Below are 15,510 nucleotides of genomic sequence, written 5' to 3'. Positions count from 1 at the left end.
GCAAAAATAATAAAGATTAAATTATAAACAAGTGAAGTGTCACTGCAGAGTATTTAAATAAAAGATTAAGTATTAATATACAGTGCACATTCTATTATTTGCCTATGGTATACCTTAAAATCAATGCACCGTCTTTTAAATGTGATCTTACGCATATACATTTGTATGTACTGTTTTTGCCATGGGATATTTTCCTCCCAGAAGCATTAATATACATTAATTTATTTAGGCTTCTCAGATGTCTGAATATGAATTGACCTAAACATTTTTATTTATGGCTGGTTTTCCATCAATGTAAAGGATCGTTAAAACTACATAAACTGAACACTTCCTTAATGATTCCGCTCCTTTTTTTCCTATACAGATTACTGTAACTTTATACAGAATGAATTTCAGTTAGAGAGAACCACATATTTTGACTTTTGTTTCAGCTCCAGCGGCCCCAATGTTCCTGAAGCCTATAAACAACAGCTGTCATACAGAATAACAATTTATACTGATAATAACAGTGATAATACAGAGAACATTAATTGGATGCTTAATGTGTCCCAGTTACTCAAGGACTCAAACCTTAACAGCTTTTCTGTCTATTAAAAAGGATTATCCCCAGGGTGATTCCCTTAAGGAGTATTCCTTTCACTGTTATTCTATAAGCTTGAAAAATGCCTTATTTGAAACTAATGATTTAGCTGTTTAAACAGCAGCTGTGGATAAAGGAAAAGCGCTTTTCTCAGAGTGAAAGCCCCACACATGCTGTTTGCTCACAAGTCTCACATCAGTCACATGGACGAGATCATACCTTCATCGGCTGCTTTTCCTCTTCACTGCATGTGCTCATGATTTTATGTCCAGATTTAACAAGCTCATCAATAATATCCTTGTGTCGCAAAATCTCCATGGTGAATGTCTGTATTTACCAAAACAAAGATTTTTTTTTTTTTTAAAGAGTGTATGACTAAAACAAAAACAATTAGGCAAAGCAGTTAAAATGACCAAGTTACATTCAATCATGCAAGTGCATTTCCTTGGAGCACACTGACAAACCATGTAGATGCAACTGGAAATGTGTGTCTTCACCTTTTGAACCTGCAGCTGAGCGGAGGTCTGGTCTTGCTCAAGCCTGATGTCACCCAGAGATGTCAATTTTTTGTCTGTTTCACTAATCCAGGCTAACTCTGCATCAGCCGCTTGGTCAAACTAAACAAAAGATAAATAATCAGGTCAGCAAGTTCCTGTAACTGGTGCCAGAGAAATACCTATCTACATTTCTTTCAAATATCCTTAGCACACAAATGGAAAATGTGAGCTTGTCTCTTCATGGCAACCTGAAATAATCCATGATGGTGACTGATGTTATAAAGAAAGGAGAACTTTCCACAGAGAAAGTAAACACAACCTCTTAAAACGTGCTGGATCCATAACACGGCATTAATGACATGAGGACAGCTAACACTGATGCCTTCTCTCTGGTGGTGGTAAGGATTTTCTCTTTAGCAATACTATACAAATTGTGCAGCACAGGGAACTCTACTTAATGCACTGTGGTGTCCTAAATGCGAGGGAAATCCAAAAGGGAGGGGATATATGTATATGTATGGCTGATTCATTTCGCTGTGCAGTAGAAGATAACATAGCATCATAAAGCAACTATACTCCAATAAAAATTAATTAACAAAAAAAATCATAGTGTGCTCACGATCCTGTACTGCAATAACTGAAGAAAATGAGGAACTCTGCATCTTTCTGACATGGAAAGAGATCTGGAAAAAAAATACTATACAAATTGAAAATCTATAGAAGTCAGTAGCTGGACACCATCTTTAAATCACTTCATCCTTCACTTTATCACATTAATATGATATGCAGGTAGCATGCTGTTATCAAAGTACAAAATCCCTAGCAAAAAAGAATGACATATTCCCATTTATTTACTCTGTGTGTATATGGAAAATACCTTTCTATGTATGCCGAGTATACCCCCAAATGTCTCATGTATCATTCTTTTACATCTCATTTAATAACAGCAGAAAACATTTTCAAGAGAATTCTTAAATATTTCAAGAGATTTTCTTTTCTTGAGCATAACAATAATTCATGGTAGAAATTTGTGAAGTATGGAAAAATATACAGAAGAAAATTAAAAGCTGGAGTTAATACCGTTGGTATTTTAGTGAATTTTCTTCCAGAAGTTGAGACCTAGAAAGCTCTGGGATAATACTGTATAAACAGTTTCATATCCTGCTTTTTCATTTATCATGAACATTTCCCATGTCATATAAATGTGATTTTTTAAATACCATCATTGTATTCTAGCATACCTGGATATTTTCACTTAGGTTCTCTGCATTTTTTCACTATTATATAAACAAGCCTGTAACGAATATCCTTGTATATAAATCTCTGTTGGCATCTCTAATTAGTTCCTTAGGGTAGATTCCTAGAAGTTGACTTCTAAGTCAAAGAGCACAAACATTTTCAATACCTTGCATCAGATAAACCCCATGCCTTCCAGTTACCATAAATGAGTACAGAGGGCAAGTGACACCACAGCACCAACCATAAATGGTAACTAACAAAGCCTCAGTGGGAAAAGCGAAGGGGGATGGACATTGTGATTTTCAAGTCCAGTACTGCCAGAACCTCTAATGTTTCAAGAGCACCTGGAAATCCAGATTGGGGTCAGGGGATAACTAAGGGAGGGGAGACAAGGGTGGAGGTAAGGAACTAAACTGGAAAACAGTTCGTACTTTTAAGACACTAGGCAACACTCCGCAGACTCACAGGAGGATGGGGTAGACCTACTTTTACCCTATCTCACAAGTACATCTCAGAGCCCTGGGCATTATACACAACGCATACAAGGAGCCTCCGGGAGGAGAGAGAAGAAAGCAGAGCTGCTATGAGTCTTGGACCCGAGGAAAAGCACGGGGGTGAGTTCCCTGGGTTTTCTTTGGCTTCCCATACCCTGGACTGGATGCTGGAGAAACTGCCACCCAGGAGCACCCAGAGGTGCAGAAAAAGCCCCAGGAAAACCCGTCTCCAGTCAAAGGAGCAGGAAAGGAGCAGCCTTGCAAGACAGAAAACTTATAGACAATAACCATTCTACTCCAACCAAACACCACAGAAAAAAGCCTTGGCCTCCCCACACTGCTGCCAAGCAAGGCTGAACGGGGAGCCCAGATTTCCACCCTCCTGAGCCTGGGCCCGACACCCCTGCCAGGGTGATGTCAGCGAAGTCGGGAGCTGGAACTTTCACTCCCACAGGCGACCACAGACCCCTGCTCCCGGGTCAGTGGAGACCACATGGGGAGCCTGGACCTCCCCCTCTCCTCAGGGTGGCATCAGGGAAAGCCTGTGGACAGTCAGGATTTTCACCATGGTGTCAGGGAGCTGGAACTCCCACTCCCACCCAGCAGTGAGCGGCCCCACCCTTACGTGTCCCACGAGGCTGCCTGGGGGACCTGGGATCTCCCTCCACCTGGCAGCATCCCCGTTGCCTCTGCCAGAGCGGTGTCAGGAAAGCCAGCTAAAACAGAAGGCTTAATGAAGACCCAAGACACACAACACCGAGAACCCAGAAGAACTCAAACCGAATTAAAGAGGATTATCAGCAGAGGCTAATACTTAGAAGACGATGTGAGAATTATCTGGCAGATTTTAAAGTAGCCATGATAAAAATGTTCCATGAGCAATTTCAAACGCAGTGGAAATGAGGGAAAAATTAGAAGGCCTCGGGGCTTCCCTGGTGGCGCAGTGGTTGGGAGTCTGCCTGTCAGTGCGGGGGACGCGGGTTCGAGCCCTGGTCTGGGAGGATCCCACATGCCGCGGAGCAACTAGGCCCGTGAGCCACAACTACTGAGCCTGCGCGTCTGGAGCCTGTGCTCCGCAACAAGAGAGGCCGCGATAGTGAGAGGCCCGCGCACCGCGATGAAGAGTGGCCTCTGCTTGCAAATTAGAAGGCCTCAGCAACAAAATAGCAGGTCTCAGCAAAGACACAGAATATACGGAGAAGAACCAAATGGAAATTTTTAGAACTTAAAAATGTAATAACTGAAATAAAAGCTCAGTGGATGAGACCAAGGAAGAGGACAGAGGAAAGAATGAGTGAAGCAGAAAACAGAATCACAGAAATTACCCAGCCTGAATAATAGAAAATAGACTGAAAAAAATTAACAGAGCCCAGGGCCTGAGGAACTATAATAAAAGAAAATTCAAGTCACTGAGTCCCAGAAGGAGAGGAAAAAGTGGCTGTGGCTGGAAAGTACTCAAACATTCTTGAAATAATAAAGTTAGAGAAATGGAGACCAGATTTGTGGCCAGAAATTGAGGAGGAGGCAGAGGTGGGAGGGGACGGGTGTGGCTATAAAAGGGCAGCATGAGGGGTCCCTGTGACGGAAACGTTCCCTGTCGTGATGGCAGCCGTGTCAATTCCCTGCTCATGATGTTGTACCATAATTTTGCGAGATGCTACCACTGGGGAAACTGGGTGAATGGTACAACGGGACCTCTGTATTCTGTTTTACAACTGCATGTGAATCTACAGTTATCTTAAAACAAGTTAATTGAAAAAAAAAAAAAAACAACTCTGCGTGGGTAACCTCTCATCTGTAAGTCCTGTCTGCATTTTCTCTTTTAGATCTATGCTACCAAGTTGCCCTGGCTGTACTGATTCATATTCCCACGAGCAGAGTTTGGCTATCCCCTCATCAAAATGGGGTATATAATTTATTCTTTAATAATCTTTGTCAAACTTATCAGTGAACTTTTCTTAATTATAAGGGCATAACCTGCCAGTGTGGCCTGGCACAAAAGACAGCACTGATTAAGTCATTGTGATGGTTCCAATCTCTCAGGTAAAAAATTACCAACTATATAAGTGAAAAATTCTTAATATTACTGAATTATTATTTGTTTACAGTTTTTTCTACCTATCATGAACCCACTAGCTTTCACCTTTACTAAGTAATGAATGAGTAAATGAATACTAAAGCTATTTGCAGGTCAAGTTCTTTTAGTCAACAAGTTTAGATAGAAAAAAATTTAGATAATCATCTAAATATGGGCCAAAGCAGAAGTATAACAGGGGTTAAAATAATACTTTTACATTTACCTTTAAAAACCAATGGCATAAAGATATGAAAAGGAAGATACGGTGTAACAGACCTTTACTTAATCTCTAGAAGGGCTACCGAACAAAATCTGAATATAAACCAACATCTAACCAAAAATCATGCAAAGTCAGGCTGCTCTGAGACTCCTCTGGTGTCCGGGCAGCCGTCACACTGTCATGTGTGAGGACTGGACACATATCCCATGGGTCCTCCTCCAAGTGTCACACGTCTGAGAGGATCGCTGACAGGCAAAGTTGCTCCAGACAGAAATGCAGAGCTTTAGTCGTCAGAGTGGGCGAGCACCCCCATAAGGGTAGTACTTCTAAAATGACTCCGCACGTTTATATATTCAAGCAGAAGTCTTTCTCTTTCCTATGTTTCCCATAACGGCATGCATTGTTTTCTGAAGCCGCCTCGTGATTTGCATGTAGCGTTGTGAATAAATATTCTGCCCACTAATTCATTACTTTTGCTGCTACGGGGACAAGTCAGAACAATGTGGACTCCAGAAGGAATCTTGATAAGCCATTTGAAAAATTCTATCTTCATCTGGTTCAATAATTGTTACATGACTTAGTTTCAAATGGAACTACTCATTAGCAATTGCTGATCAATGTGAAAAAGAAAAAAAATTTCATCAACTAATTCAGCAGCTTCAGATGTGGAAAAAGAAATCGTCACAACAAACAAGTGGAAGAGTCTGATCGTTCGCTTTCAAGCCGCACATGGTGGAACTCCAGGGTAAAGCTCTACTATGTGATGCACTCAGCACAAAACTGAGAAAAAATAGTCCAGCCCTTTCTACCAGAGTGCAAATGCTGCAAGATATCAAGAATAAAATTTAACAGGAATGATTTTTTTTCTTCTACTGGTCCCTGAAAAAAATAAAGTGATGCCCCCACCCCTCTTGTTTGTGTTCAGGCTATTTTTAGGATTTATATGACAGTCCTCATAAAGAAAGGCAGATTGCTGGTGTTAATATGAGTTTAATAATAAGTCTCCCTTTCTGGAAGAAAAAAAAACAAAAAGCATCCAATGAAAACCAGTATGATGATACTTTCTGGAAGAAAAAAAAAAAAAAAAGCATCCAATGAAAATCAGTATGACGACACCATCCAAGTTGCCAAAAGAGAAAGCTGAAACTCAAACACTGTTTCTTGAACCAAGGCAAATATTTGCTCTGCTAAAAGAAAACAAGACTTCAAGCAGAAATTTCCCTCTGTCCTTTGAAAGGTTTTTTCATTAAATTAGAAAATATTTATTGTCCAACAATGAAAGGAGTAGTCCCAGGGTCTACATGAAGCAATTTACAGTCAAACAAGGTGTTTTTATTTAGGTCTGTGACCCTTTCAAACAACTACTTAACGTGAGTATTTCTAACAGACCATGAAACGGCTTATTTCACGTGTGAGTAACGTGGACAGCAAGCTCCCTATACCAAATTTTAATAAATTTGCTTACTACTCATACAAGTAGCAAAAAATGACTTCAAATGAATTGTAGAGAGTGCTAGCATCCTCAACTGCATTCTGGGAAATATTCTAATACGCATCATCCCTGGAGTCCAACCATCAACCCCAGCTACGGTAATTCCTAGTATAGTTGAACTAGTATTTCAGAAACTTCCTACAAGTTGGTGAAAAACATTTTAATTGGCTAATCTCTAAATATTCCTGAAAAACACTCGGTAAAACAGTAACTGCCAACATTCTACTGAACACACTGTTCTAAGTGCTTGAACATGCAAGAATATACAGTGGCTGTCAGGATAAAAGGATATAATGTGGGTATTACCACTAATCCCATTTACAGCTGAGGAAGCCAAGGCAGAGAGAGGTTAACTGACTCACCAGAGGTTACCCAGCTTGTAAATGTCGGGTCTGAGATTCAAACCATGGTGGTCTGACCCCAGAGCCTACACTTGCGGTTGCCCTGTTACATCCCTCATGCTTGTACACAATTTGGGCTCGGTCACTCAAAATATTCATGGGATTTCACCAATATCGGCTCAAATACCACAACAGTCAATAAGTGGTGGGTTTTCACTGACTATTTAAACGTTTCTCCCACGTCTGACAAACTGCTTTTGTACTTATCTAGAAAGTTTCTCTTGCGTGCAAGCAGAGGTTTAAGAAAGACAGAGTGATAAGCAAACTTTAACCTCCAGGACATCCTCTTACTCCCTTCCCCTGGCGAGGGTCTTAGCACTTGCTTTCTTTTGATTAGCATTTCCTTCCATTTTTCTTCACATTATTCATAACCGAGCCCATATTTTCCCACCGTAAACAAACCTCACTTCCGTGGGGGAGGTTTCCGTCTAGTTCTTTAAGAGAAATTAATAGGTGTTATTTTTCTCCCAGGCTGATCCCTAATGACCCAAAGAACTGTTTATTTTAATTGCACCCGTGTGCCTTTATACTGGGGGGTTATGAAGGCCCAATAAAATAAGCCAGGCAATTAGAACTGCCAGAGAGTGCCTGGGATGCCCAGACCCAGTGAAATACACACTTCAGCACCTTCTGATAATTGCACATTTATAAGAGGCAAAGGACAACAAAATGCTCTCGGGTTTAAACAATCACAGTGATCTGAATTCAGGCTGTAAGTCTGTACCTCTTTCAAGCAAAACCTCCTTTCCTCATTTCCACATGGGTCATTTGGTTCAGTGTGCAATTAGAGAAAGAGAGCAACAAGGATAGGTTACTTTGTGTAGGTTTAACATACAAAAATACCCCCAGTTTCTAACTCAGATAATGGCAGGCATTGTGAGAAGGAGGCAGCTGTTTTGCTTTTTTCTAAAGCTCACAATCACTATTTACTAAGCTGCCTTATTCCACTCAGCTTTTTCTTAAAACTTATGAATGGGCCCAATTAAAAAAAAATCCTCTTCAGAATATTGATGCCTGCAAATCTGCAGAGTCAGACTCAGAAGCTTATTAACTGGTCACAATGAATGTACACCGTCCTCAGGCATCTGCCAATAATTGAGGCTGTTCCATTATTTCCAAAATAATAATGAACATCACTCTACTTTACATAAGGCTCTTGGCCCTATGATCTCAAAATTCAATGACACATCTTTTCAAAACTGCTATGTGATACAGAATTAACGTGAAAAATCTAACCAGGTCACATCAGAAGTTTTTTGAAAACTAAATGTATACCGGACGGATACGAAGCACACGCTAACGAGAAGGTATCTGGATGCCCCCTTCCCTCCTCTCTTCAGACCTCAGCCCTTTTCCACGTTTGCCTGACATCTTCCATGTCAATCAACACCCTCTGTGATGGTGGCCTGACTGTTCACAATGTCCCTACACGGCTGCTGAATTCCAAAAATGCAGGTTATACCAGTATAAAGGAGGCAGGCCTGTACATAAACCATCTTAATGTCAAAAGATGGAAACATCTTAAGAGAAAGCTGCTTGGAAAAACAGCACATTCAGTTATTTTCAGTCTAGTTGAATTTACTCCGGTTATTTGGGGACGAAGCATCAAATCTATAAATTTAAAAACTACCAAGTCATTTGCAAGGCCCATATCCTCACTCCATCACTCGTGGTTGGGTATGTCGGGGAGGGATCTGGAAGGAGTAGCTCTTAATAAAACAAGATGTATGTGCCTAAGGTATGCAGAAAAAGATGGACTGCTGTCAGATCATGTCCACAGTTCAGGTGGAGAAGAAACAGAATGGGAGATGATTTGTTTATACAACATCAAACAAATCATACAAAATACGCGGTTCATATCCAAGTCTAAAGATTTTTTTTGCACCATTCCTTTTATATTTCATGGACGCATTATCACTGGATAAAGAGAAAACAAGTATTTTCGTATTAAACTGTACTCTGGTCCTAATTCCAAACATCTATAAGTGGGCAAGGTTATAAAACAATTTCAGTGATATATTAGGTCCTTTCTAAACTTGTTAATTATGAGTTTAGAAACTATTCTTTTGAGTGCAAAACTAAATCTCTGCCAAACCAGAAAGACAGGTACCAATGTGTTCTTAAATTTGCCAAAAGAGAGAGAGAGAAAGAGACAGAGAGAGAGAGATTTCCTGATCCTTTCAGTTTACTTGCCCAAGTCTCACAGGCCTTACGGTTGGAAATATCCTCATACTTCTATTTTGCTGCAATAATGGCGCCTTCCTTCAGATTACTGAAGGAGGTTAGAAAAAAATGGATCACCTCCTGCCTTAGGATTTTTCCTCTCTACCTGATTTATACAGAGGCCCTTTAGGGAGGTAGAATGAGATCTGGATTAAGTCCTGGTTACATCTCCACCACACACTAGCTGTGGGACCCCAGGCAGGTTACCTCCCCACACGCTGCATATGCTCCTCCCAGCTCTAAATGGTACATCTCAGCCTTACTGGAAAGGTATTCTCTTCTTTCCTTTTTTTTTAAATTGGCTTAAGTGAATTTTATTGGTTTTCTTTATTACTGGAGGTATTCCATTGGGCAGACATGCAGGCATTTCAAAGGAATGCACATACAAGTACAGAATAAATACATATAAATAACCAGAAGATATTAATATATCAATGGCACTAACATTAGCTATGACCTACTGGTAGTGAGATACTTTTACTAAACAATCTCCCCCTCTCTCACAAGAAAGGCTTGAAGGATACAGACCACAGTGTTTGCACGTTCTTGCTTCCACGAGTTTTTCTGTATTCTTTCACAAAGTCTTGAAACTTTCAGTAAGGAATGATATTATCCGGAAAAAAAACCCCAATAATTGTTATTTTCCTATAGGGTATATGTTTTAGATTCGAGAAAACACAGACCAACCTGTGGAAAACATTTGCAAAACTCTGAATAGAAATGGGCTACAGTTAAATGACCTTGGCACCTGGCAGAGCTTACAAACCAGTAGGCGCTCAGCCTGTCACCTGCCCTTGAAAGCAGCTCCTTTGCCCCTTTCCTGTTTGCCCATTTCTGTTCCCCTCTAACCTTAAAAGAACCTAATTACAGGAATGAGATCACTAAGCAATTGAAACTAACTCCTGACTTATGTTCTCCTGAATACGCACCATGCCCTGTCTAACCTGTGGATTCTTTTGCTAGATTTTAAGAAGTAAGAATGAAGAATTAAGCAGTTAAAAATGACTAGCTCTCTACCCCCAACAGCCCCCTTAGCAATCCTGCAGGAGATCACGGGGGCAAGATAACATGTGAAGAGAGAGTCAGCCAGTCTGCACTCAATGGACAAGGATGCAGAACCCAACCTCCTGCCTCGATGATTCACTGAGATTCTTTTCCCCTTAAAAACTGTCACGGCTGAGCAGAATCTTCAGAACTGGTCTCTGGACACAAGTCCACCTGCTCCCCAGACTGCTGGCTTTTCTGATTAAAGCACCTTTCCTTTCTACTGACACTTGCCTCTCGAGTTATTGGCTTATGAACAGCAAGCAGCCGAACCTCGGTTTGGTTACACCCTTATCACTGTCCTCCTTCACTGAACTAGCCAACCACAGTCAGCTTCTCAAGAAAATTCTACTCCCAAGAGGACAGAATATTTGTCGTGCTATTTAGAGAAGTCTTCAGTGCCAACTATGAAAGGTCGAAAGAAATTCTGGTGAAAAACAAGCCAACTCTTTTCAAATAGTTGAATAAACTTCACAAATAAACACGCTTATTTTCCTATGATAATGAGGCATACAAATTCCTCCAGACTTTGAAAACAGAGCCACGCAAATGCATTCCTCAGGCATGAAGGCCTCCCTCGCAAAAATGTCTGAGGCAGGCCTTTTGCTATCGTTGTATTCCATCGGCTTTTGTGATTCCAGAGCACGGCACTGAAATGAGGAGTGAGGCGCCATGTTTTAGAACTAGATAAATTACACTTTTACGGCAGCCTTAGAGAATGAATTTTGGATGCTCCACACGACCTGCTTGATTTGTGTTTCTTGCTCTTGGCTTGGATGTGCAAAGGCTGAGTCATCACCTTCCCAAGCCCTGCTCCACAGTACACAGCAAAACCCTACTAACTCTGTCAGAGCAAGTCTGCAACAAGAGGCTGATGACTTAATATAAATATTCAGAGATTTCAATAAAAGTTAATCAAAACATGTATTACAAGCTTCTAGATCCAGGACCCTCTCCTCGTTGCCCACAGTCTTCTGAGAGAGCTGTGGCTAAGGGGTGGGGCCTATAAAACTCTCTGGAACCAGAAACCGTACGAGTTGCAGACAGGTCAGCAACGATCATTTTTTCCCCTTTCAGTCATCTTCAGAAAAAAAAACTACATCACCAATACAACTGTTTCCTTTTTAGAAAGAATTCAGCCTTTCTTTGCCATGTACATCAAGGAACAGTTAATAGTGACTTACACGATATCTCAAAATATTTACTCACACACAGATTAGACGCAGCCAGGGCATAAAATTAACATGAGCAGCATGCACACGTGTACACAAAAGGCATTTTGTCTGGACAGCAGGAGAACGGCGCTAGTCCTGCCAGTGGCTGACCTGCTGAGGCTGGGAGACCAGGAGGCAGATGGCTGCCAACAATGTAGAGATGAGCCTTGCCCGGCACTCACATGTCCAAGTAGCCCAGCTAAATGCTTTTCAAACCCCTTCTGTTGTGGAAGCATAACCAATGAACGGAAGCACCACTCACAGTCATCTCTGATCAGGTGGAGGCCCTGGGAGCAAGTGGAGGAAACGCACTGCCCAGACGCCCAAGTGTTCGCCTACCTGCTGGGACCTCAGGATGGCTGCATCAATCTCCTCCACCTTCTGTGTGATGGTGTCGCTCACCAAGCGGTAGCGGTCGTTGTCCTCAGCCACCATTTTTTCCAGCCCTTCCCTCGCCCTCCAGGGCACCAGCTCCAGGAGAGCAGAGCTCACTTCGTTAAGGGAGTCCAGCAGGGCTTTGCTGCTCTTAGTTTCCTTCTTTAGCTCCTGAAAACAGAAGGAAGGAAACACAAACCTGTGGGAAACGCCAAGTCTGAATGGGCTTCTCCTCTAACTGTCCTTGGGGCTAAAGCCCTTCACAGGCCAACGTGATGCACGGATCCCCTTAGTGCCAGTTACGTTCTATACCCCTTGGTTACTTAAAGCTATTTTGCAGAAAGGAAAGTGTTCCCCTGAGAAGTTACAAAGAACACTTCCTTTGTCAACATGGCAAGACTTTAGCTTTGAAATGTAATATAAACGTTTAAAAATTGGGAACCCGAACCCGGCAAGTTAACCCAGCAAGTTAATCCACCTTGCTGGTAACCTCGAAGTAATCAGGTACCAGAAAACTAAAGAGGAAAGTCCAAACCAGAATCAAGTGACCCTCAAAACGAGGACACACTGGCTTTAAATCATCCCAGTTGAATCATTATAGGCTCAGTGGACCTGACCTCCCAGACTGCCTTCACCCAGGTGTGATCGTACTTCAGGGGTGATAAAAACCGAGGCGGAAAACTCTGAGAAGGAGGATGATCGGCATGAGAGAACACCACTCTTGCAATATAATTAGAAAAGCCACCTCATGCTTGGCATCTATCTTATAAAGGTATCACTATTCTAACCAAATTACGTGTATCTCTGAAACAGTGACCATTTTCCTTTTTTTTTTTTTCTGTTTTCATCATTCTGTTTCTATAAGATTCGAGAAACAAATGACAATATGCTGTTTTCATGTCTGGGCTCCTAAAAGTTTAAATAGCTGATCTGCTGCCAATTTCTGTTGGGTTCCCGCCCACCAAGGCATCCTTAAGTATATTAGTAATGACACGTGATAAATATCACTTCGCCCCTGTGTGAATAAGGCTCCCTGAGAGATAACAAGCGGATCCAAAGAGTGTATAAATCGGAGCGTACTTTTTGCCTCGCGTGTGCTTGGCTGGAGGCTTCTCCCTTCAGAACCTGCGTTTCGTACGAAAGCAACTCGACCTCCACCTTGTCCAGCCAAGCGCACAGCCCCTCGTGCGTGGAGTGCAGCCGCCTCGCGAGCTGCAGTGCCTGCTCCAGGGTCTTGGCGACGTCCGTGCTCAGTTTAGTGATGTCTTGGTACCTCGCTTTAATGGCTTCCAATTTATCTTGAATTATTAAAACTTCATCACCTAGAATTTCAAAAGCATGTCATATCTCATGAAAGGGGAAGAAGAGTTCTTCAGCTAAAGAAGTTCTGACCCAAGAAAAGCCCCTTCCTAGGTTTGAATTTTTCTGAGGATATCTGGCGAATGTAAACAGCTCTGAAAATGCAAATATAAAAACTATAAAGGGCTATGTGGAAAGCACCACCTTTGCAACTATCTGTATGGTCTTTCCATTTTCAAGCGTCGGGGTTAAAAACTGCCTAGGTTTGCATACTGAGTTTGTGACTTATTACCCTGCACAAGATACCTCACCTCTCTCTGTGCCCCTGGTTACTTAGCATTACGAATAGAACCTACTTCATAAAGTTGTGATAAAAATTCAGTGAGTTTGTATTTGCAAAATGTTTAGAATAGTGCCTGCCACATATATACATTTATATATGTATAATCTATGCATGTGTGTGTGTGTTAAAAATAATAAACTCACCTGCACTATTCCAACAGATCCTCACCTGCCTCTATTTAATTTTCAGAGACACAGAGAAATTGTTTCCTGGGCTTCAGAGTCCAAGTGCAAGGCTCTCAATACTGTATCAAATTCTTCCCATTCATAATGAATGGTACCGTCCCCCACCACACACATGTGCTGAATTGTATATAAACACAATGAGACATTCCTACAGCCAAAGGAATTACTAAAACAAGGTAATATCTGTCTTCTTGGTGAGTTCAAGCACAGAGAAATGAAGCCTGGGTATAGTCACACTATGTGTCACTGAATGCCACCTATCTTAAAATTTTAAAAAACTGTCTACAACCTATGTGTTCATCTAGAACAACTGCCTTCCACAAGTGGAAAACTAATGTCACTCTGCCACGGGATTCTCTGGCCAATGCTTGGTGTTATGAGTAATACACAAAACTTCGATTAAAAACTCAGTGAGATCATGAGAAAAACAATGAAATCATAGTCCAAAACCCCCTCGGTCGGCCTTCAAAGCATTCCCCAGGATGAAGTCTTGGAGTGGCCCCAAAATTCCAGCATGCTCTGTGTTTTTCCCCCATCTCTAAAATATCTTGAAAGCAACACAAATGCTCACGTCATGAGGATTTGATTTGAAAGGTATCTCACCTGTTGTTCGTTTAAGTAGTTCTAAACCATTTAGTAAGGCCTGATCTACATTTTGTTTTCTGAGTAGGATGTCCTCTTGCAGAACCTAAAACACAGGTACCATTTTTATGCGGGGGAAAAAAATAAATTTAAATAAGCATTGGCATTATCAGTTAATCTTATTTGAGGAAACACCTTTTCAAATATTCCTCACTGTTCTCATGTTTACCCATCTTTTTTCCACCACTGTGCCCATGTCTCAGTTCACCTATCATAATTTACTCCCCTCTTCAGAAAATGGGCGATGTGGAGGCACTGGAGTACTAGTTAATTATGGGTCTTTGTATACAAAGATGAAATAACAAAATGAAAGGTCAACAATCCAGCTATTGGATAAATTACATCTCTTCTTACATGTGACTTCATTAAAAGTAATTGAATACAACACTACTTACTATATATAAAATAGATAAACAACAAGGACCTACAGTACAGCACAGGGAACTCTGCTTAATACTTTGTAATAACCTATATGGGAAAAGAATCTGAAAAAGTGTATATATATATATATATATATATATATATACACACACACACATATATATACATAAACATATATATATGTGTATGTGTGTGTGTGTATATATATATATATATATATATATATATATATATATATACTGAATCCCTATGCTGTACACCTGAAACTAACACAACATTGTAAATCAACTATACTTCCATTAAAAAAAAGTCACTGTATACATAGGCAATGTCTTCTTTGAGTACAGCAACTCACCTAAATCATAGTGAACATAAAATAATACAGAAATAAGGAAGACTGAGAAAATGAGGACAACTGAAATTAAAAAAATGAAATAAAATAAATCAAAATACCCGCAGCTCAGCCTGCTGTGTCCACAGCCCCTCAGGGCTGGAATCCTGGACCGAGAGTCTCCTCAACTTGTCATGCACTTCACTCAGCCAGTTCATCAGCTCCACTTCATCTTCCCCAAAAATCTTAGCATTACACAGAGCCTGCTGGAGAAGCTCAGACCTGCCGTGGCTTTTCTCTTGAATCTCAATGTACCACACTTGAGAGGAGTCTAATTTACTCTGCACCATATCTTTATCCTCCCTGGAGCTCAAAACCTTTAAGGACTGGCCAATGCTAACGGCCTGGTGTAAATGTTTATTATGATGGTTGATGTCATCTTCTAAGGCCTAAATAAAGTTTAAAAAAGGAAA

The 15,510-nt window shown here is 41.0% G+C and overlaps 1 protein-coding gene across 1 annotated transcript in view; it reads right to left on the bottom strand.

Annotated features, from left to right (window-relative positions):
• Window positions 1–15,510, bottom strand: part of LOC103018155 (dystonin) — a 489,012-nt gene that overhangs the window by 60,144 nt on the left and 413,358 nt on the right. The window contains 6 exon segments of the mRNA XM_057554087.1: window positions 800–907; window positions 1,078–1,197; window positions 11,821–12,027; window positions 12,937–13,178; window positions 14,287–14,371; window positions 15,160–15,486. Of these exon segments, the coding sequence (XP_057410070.1) occupies window positions 800–907; window positions 1,078–1,197; window positions 11,821–12,027; window positions 12,937–13,178; window positions 14,287–14,371; window positions 15,160–15,486 (1,089 nt within the window).

Source organism: Balaenoptera acutorostrata, chromosome 10 (genome assembly GCF_949987535.1).
Source record: "Balaenoptera acutorostrata chromosome 10, mBalAcu1.1, whole genome shotgun sequence".
NCBI classification, from domain to species: Eukaryota; Metazoa; Chordata; class Mammalia; order Artiodactyla; family Balaenopteridae; genus Balaenoptera; species Balaenoptera acutorostrata.
Note: the sequence above shows the minus strand (reverse complement) of the source record. Positions and strands in the feature narration are given on the sequence as shown.